The sequence below is a fragment of the Nanorana parkeri genome, unplaced genomic scaffold (assembly GCF_000935625.1).
Source record: "Nanorana parkeri isolate BGI_ZX_2015 unplaced genomic scaffold, ASM93562v1 scaffold344, whole genome shotgun sequence".
NCBI classification, from domain to species: domain Eukaryota; kingdom Metazoa; phylum Chordata; class Amphibia; order Anura; family Dicroglossidae; genus Nanorana; species Nanorana parkeri.
This window is the reverse complement of record NW_017306612.1, coordinates 1133476-1139875: the sequence shown is the minus strand read 5'-3', so window position 1 is coordinate 1139875 and position 6400 is coordinate 1133476. Positions and strand designations below refer to the sequence as shown.

The following is a 6400-nucleotide window of genomic DNA, read 5'->3' as shown; positions in this document are numbered from 1 at the left end:
TTGGACGACGGTTTTATTTATCCGACGGAAATAGAAATGATGTATCGTTTAGAATTAAAGAAAAAAAGAATAATGTTATAGTTACATAGTATCTGAGGTTGGATAAAGACACGGGTCCATCACGCTCAGCCTTTGTGTCTGTGTGTGATTGTGCATGTGTGTGTGCAATGGTGTATTTTAGTTTGGGGCTATCCAGCTTTTGGTATGTTCCGCTATTAGCGTGGCAGGAAAGCTGGGGTCTCAGGTGGGCTCTGCAGGATCTGTGGTGGGCTCTGCGGGGGTCTATGGTGGGCTTCATAGACCTTGCAGAGCCCGCCACAGATCCTGCAAAGCCCCCCTGAGACCCTGTGATCTGCAGGGTCTCAGGGGGGCTTTGCAGGATCTGTGGCGGCGGCGTCCTCCTCACCCGTCCTCCTCATCCATAAAACATATGACATCCCTATAAACCAACACCCGTGTGTAAAAGTCCCGTTTACCACGAGGGCTGAAACAATGATCTCCATATACTGTGATACCCGGCACCCTGCAGAGGGAATTCGAGAAGACTCCAACCAATTGCCCCCTTCCAAATCTAGGTGACACCCGATAATGTGTGTGTGTATGTGGGTATGCGTGTGTTTATATGTGTGTATATGTGTGCGCATGTAGGTATGCATGTGTTTATATGTGTGCGTGTGTATGTATATGTATGTGTGTGTATGTAGGTATGCTTGTGTTTATATGTTTGTGTATGTAGGTATGCAGGTGTTTGTGTGTATATGTGTGCGTGTGTGTGCATGTAGGTATGCATGTGTTTAGATGTGTGTGTGTGTGTGTGTATGTATGTATGTATGTGTGTGTATGTATGCATGTGAATGTATGCGTGTGTATGTATGTGTGCGTGTGTTTGTGTTGATGTTTATGTGAGCGTGTGTATCTGTGTGTGTGTATGTATAGGTGTGTGCGTGTGTATGTATGTGTGTGTGTGCTTGTGTGCGCGCGTACGTGCTGTTTTTGGAGACAGAGAAGGCCGGTACTTGCTAACATTCAGCACTTTAGTTAAAGGATCACTCCACCCAAAATTGGTGTTTTACTTTTTTTTGGGGTGACAACGGGGAGTTGAAGTGTTGCTCGGGGCAGAGGCGACCATCTGTCTTCATGTTATATGCACAATGGTATTATGTTCCTTAGTTTACACAAAGAAATTGCCTGGTGATCCGGCCATTTCCCTTATTCTGACACTAGTTCCAGTGCTGGGCTGTCAACGCTATTAAGGCGCTATGGCCAATTCCCCAAGCGTTGTCACCCGGCCGGCACCCAGAGAAGCTTCCCCAATCCATTATGCATCCATAGGTGACTGTGACAAAGTTATGGCCAATCACGAAGCGTTGTCACCCGGCACCCAGAAGCTTCTCCAATCCATTATGCATCCATAGGTGACTGTGACAAAGTTATGGCCAATCACGAAGCGTTGTCACCCGGCACCCAGAAGCTTCTCCAATCCATTATGCATCCATAGGTGACCTTGCAGGTAGGAGGCCTCTTCGGACGTTCATACGCAGCAACTCTGAAGGCGCTCTGGAGCCCGGAGAAGGCCACTTCTAGGTCGCTGATAGTTTCCACCCACAAAAGCGCTTAAAGCCTGGAAATTTGTGGTCATGTGACCGCCACTAAAACTATCTAGAACAGCTACTTCTGAAGAAATGGTAATATGGCGGCTCTTGGGGTTGTGTTGGGAAGTTTGGTACCTTTCTCCAGCTTCTGGAAAAATGTGTTGAGCTGCCCCCCCAACTTCCTGAAATTGAATGGTTCACAAAGCACTACCTGTCACCTACTTCCTGTGGACCAGGGCGTCAAGGACACGCCCCCTGAGGGTGTGTCATCAAGCCTTCACGGGGTCTTGGGAATGGCGCCACGTCATTAATTGACCCGTGATGTCACGTGACCGGACTGAAGACTAGATGATGGCCGAGGGATGTCGCTACTGAAGTCTCCTTAAAGGTGTAAGACGCATATTTCACCTTCAACTCAACTACCCCTTGCAGGAGGATTGGCCTTTTCAAAGCTCGATCTCCGCTGCCAATCTTGGGCTTTGGAGTATGAGGGATCTGGGTGGCTGTAGAGCCGCCCGATCACTTGTACCTGCCTCGGAAGGTGTCCCCCACCCCCTTGTCGTGGTTTTCGGACTCCCCCACTCCTCTAAGGGGGGCGCTGAACAACACCAACCAGTGTCAGGATGGAGAGCGGGGGAGGGCCGAGGATCGTCCATTCCCCGATCTGCTCTGTGATGAATGAAGTAGGAAGCGCTGGGCTCTCATCACTTCCTGTTTCAGCTGTCACAGCCCAGGCTGAAGTTTCGGTTACACAAACGATGGAGAACATCCCTGTGGCTGATCATCTGTATTAGGGGGCAGGGGGGACACTAGAGGTCTAATAGACCCCCGATGTCTCTTGATAGATCTCTCCACAGAGGACGAGTCACCCGTGATCTCCCTGCAGATGACCTTTTCCCCATTACTGCCTTGCCATGCCTTGTTCTGCACTGTGTCTGCCATGCAGGTGGGCGGCCATCTTAGTAGAGGCAGGGCTTTACTCCCTCATGTCAGAGCCTCCAGCAAGGAGAACATTGAGCAGCACAGCAGTGATATTACCAAATCTCCTGAGACTAGAGCCAGAGGCAGCAGTGCCTGGGATGATCTCACGCTGCAGATATACAGATATGAGCTGCGGGCGCACTCACATAGATGGAAGAGATGTTCTCAGGAGGAATTCCAGACAGGGAGACATGATTCAGAGTGCAGCGTAGGTCCCATCATATACTATCCCAGAGAGAGAAGGGAGAGAGAGGAGGGGAGAGAGAGAGAAGGGGGAGAGAGAGAGAGGAGGGGAGAGAGACAGAGAGAGGGCGAGACAGAGAGAAGGGGGGATTTTTTTTTATATCTCAGTGATATCGGCGCAGTATATATATCCGTAATGAGCGCACACAGCGCTGTAGATTCCGCGGCCAGCAGCACACAGGCCCCGCCCCCTCCCTCCAGCAGTAATTCGACGGGCAAAATAGAGATAAGGGGCGTGTCTCATGGGCGTGTCTCATGGGCGTGCCCAGTGTCGGGGCGGTGTGTGGCCGTTGGCGGAGGGATACGCGCTCTTATAAAGCAGTGCGGCTCGCGATCATACCCCCAGCACTGTGTGGAGCCCGGTGTGCGGTGCGTCTCGTTCTTATCCCGACACTCGGATCTGTAATCAGCCGACAGCATGGTACGTAGCCGGGGCCTCTCTCTCTCTCCCCATCCTTGCCCAAACCCCCCCCTTCTCCGGGCCGGGGGCCGCGCTCCGGATCGGGAATGGATCTCCGGCTTCAGGCACCGCTCCGAAGCCCACTCTGCCCGGCCGGCTGGCTTATGGGGGGGCGGGGCCAGACCTGGGGCTTGCCACCGTTGGAGCCTGGGCGCGTCCTCGCCGCCGGCGTTGCTGCACAGCCCCTTGGGGGGCTCGGAACATACCCTTTATTATACTGCTTTTGCAGCAGCAGCCTGTTTACTGTCTCTGCCTGTTTTAGGTTTACTTGGTATTCTTTTTTTTCTTATTAACCTGCTGTGAAGGTGTTATGGTCACGTGTCCACCAGGTGTGTATGTGTCTCCTATCTATATAGATATATCTAGATATATATTAGTGTGTGTATATAATCTGGTAGCATGTCGCCCCTTTCCCTATGAAGTTTGCTGTCTAGTTTATTCAGTAATGTGTCATGGATGGTGGTATCTGGCATCCCTGGCACGATCATGGTGGTATCTGGCATCCCCGGCACCATTCTGTGCTGCTTGTAGTATATGGGGGTTCTGTGGGCTCAGTTCCCACCATACACAGAACAACCTTTGCCCAATATGATCCCACTGTATGAGTTCCTTCAATGGTCACCATCACATCCTCTGTTCCCAGATCCATGTGTACGGTTGTGATTCCCTGCCCCACCTCCCTTCGGGTTTTGGTTCTCCTTGGCGGCCTGTATAATATTTTGATGGATCAGCCCCAATTGTGCCCCTGGGGCGGTCTGATTGGTGAGTGCGGTCTGTCGATATTTTCCAGCAAGCTGGATGTCCCTGGAATGTGAGGATGTCAGTGATGATTTGGTTATAATGTTTGTCTGAGACCGGAATGTCCCAATCCTATAGCGGGGGGGGGGCTTCTGACCCAAGGTGAAATGCTGTGGTACATTTTGATCTGGTGCCGTCTTATCTGTTGCATATCGAAACCGGTTTGCTGCAGATGGGGATGCCGACTGGCGGGGCAATGGACTGACCCGGTGCTTTGTTGCTGGGCGTTGGATGATAGATATTTCTTTAGAGACTATTCAATCTCCATATCCTGTGTCGGGCTCCACAGCTGGTGAGCATCGTTATTTTTGGGTTGCGGTCGAAGAGGAAACGAGCGAACGGAAGACGGCGTGTTTTACCTGTTAAGAGGAAGCTGCCGACCTCGCTCGCCTCCATTGTTTTCCCCGGAGGAACGGCTGAGTCTTGTGCTCCATGACACAGCCTGAGCCATATATAGCTGCCCCCCTCCCACCACACACCTTTTTGTAGTTCTCATTGTCCCGGAGCAAGGGGCACCGTGTGGTTGTGTTCAGGGTCTCTTGTAAATCGACATTTACAGTTTTCTGACTTGCTCAGGTCTTGCGGTTGCCCCCAATTGTACACGGGTCTGATTTGTATGTTACCGGACAGCTTGGTTTGTGTGCAATGAAAGGGCTAATAAAATATGTTGCAGATCAAATGCGTCCCGTGTGTGTCGCTCTTATGAATTGCAAAGATAAAGCCATTGTGTTGTAGATTGTCGCAATGCACAGCCGGCTTCAGTCTTGATTGCAGAATGGGGTTGCTATAGATATGGGCTGCGTGGCGGTCCCGCTGACTTTGGGCTCCTCTCTGGTGGTCCACCATTGGGCATGAAGCCTAGATCATAAGATCTGCAATAGGAAGGTTTTTGATTTCAAAAGCCGGTGCCCGCGGTGGTCTGCCCGGGCTCTGGTGCCCGTGGTGGTCTGCCTGCGCTCTGAAAGCCATTGGTGGTTGTCTGGATTTGATGTCTAGTTGCACATATGACTTCTGGGTGGCATCGTGAACAAGATGATTGTCTGCAACATTGTTTCCATAAATGGCCGCCATGCAGCTGCAGGCAGGTGAATTGCTGTACTTTAGCCCTTGTCATGACGGGAAGATATCAGGTTTGATTTCCTCACTCCCCTGTGACTACAGACTGCAGTGTTCCGGTCCCATTCTTGGATTGGGGTCCCTGTTGTATTTCTGAATATAAGTCGCCTGCTGTGTTTGGCAAATTTGTGGCTGCAGGTTGGCGACATTCCTGTGGACGCAGACTGGCGCCCGTGCTTTATTTTGGTCCCAGGTGCAGCAGACGGGTAAATTGCTGTACTTCTGCCATGACAGGCAGGTATCATGTTTGGGGGTCCCCCTGCAGCTACAGACTACAGTCTGCTGTGTTCTGGTCCCCCTCCATTTGTGGATTGGGGTCCCAGTTTTGGTCCCGCCATGGTGTTTGGTGCATCTATAACTTGCAGATTGGCGCCTTCCTTTTTGCTCCCCCGGTGGCCTTAGATTGGCGACGCGCTTTTATTTTGGTCCCTGGCGCAAGCAGACAGGTGAATCGTGCCGTTCCGATGTGCTGAGGTCTTAAATCACCTCTAGCGGTTCAGGAATCGAATGTTAATCTTCTTTAGCTGGAACGTTTCCGGCTCTCGTGTTCCCAGCGGTGACCCGGCCGAGTTATTTTAAGCTTGTGCTAGAGAGGCTTAACGTGGCATGACTGCAGGTAGCCGGGGATCCCGGAGACCGAGCCCCGGCTCAATGTCCTCCACACGCTTCTATGGCTCGTGCTGGAGCACTCGGCGCTGCGCGGTCACATTGTTCTGCTCCTTGGGGCATATTGGGCAATTGCTAGTGGTGGTCCAATCCCCCCTTTATGATGGCCATAGATGTAGCATTCCAGGACTGATTTGGGTTCATGTAATCAAACTATCCATCAGATTAACTTATTGATTGACCCAGCACACAGTGTCTGCACTCCGAACCGTTGTATTGATCGTTATGTTTAGTTGATCAGTCCTGGGAACAATCAATTAAAAACTGATTGTTTCATCAATCTGTGTTGCGATGGGTTCGCTTGCAGAGATGTTCAGTCGGTCTGATGCAGCAAGAGTCCAAACTGAGCAAACAGTGTCTCCGGCTGGTAAGTTTAGTTATTTTTTTTAATGCTATTTGATCAGTTTATTCACGTTGAATGATCATGGCTATGTCTGTGGCCAGCATTGGATTTGCTGCAATCTATTCCCCCTTCTGGGATGAGCTCCAAAGACCTCGCCAAAAAGGTTGCCGGTGTGCAAGATCTGGGGGGGGGGGGGGGGGG

The 6400-nt window shown here is 51.2% G+C and overlaps 1 protein-coding gene across 2 annotated transcripts in view; it reads left to right on the top strand.

Annotated features, from left to right (window-relative positions):
• Positions 1-3135: 3135 nt before the first annotated feature.
• The window catches only part of CALM1 (calmodulin 1), a 12909-nt gene continuing 9644 nt past the window's right edge, over positions 3136-6400 (top strand). Inside the window, exon 1 of one of the 2 annotated variants that reach the window (XM_018558521.1) lies at positions 3136-3237. In XM_018558521.1, the coding sequence (XP_018414023.1) occupies positions 3235-3237 (3 nt within the window). In that variant the 5' untranslated portion in view covers positions 3136-3234. Of the gene's footprint in view, positions 3238-5697; positions 5722-6400 lie in introns of those variants that run through there. The other variant, XM_018558520.1, reaches the window with a different exon arrangement.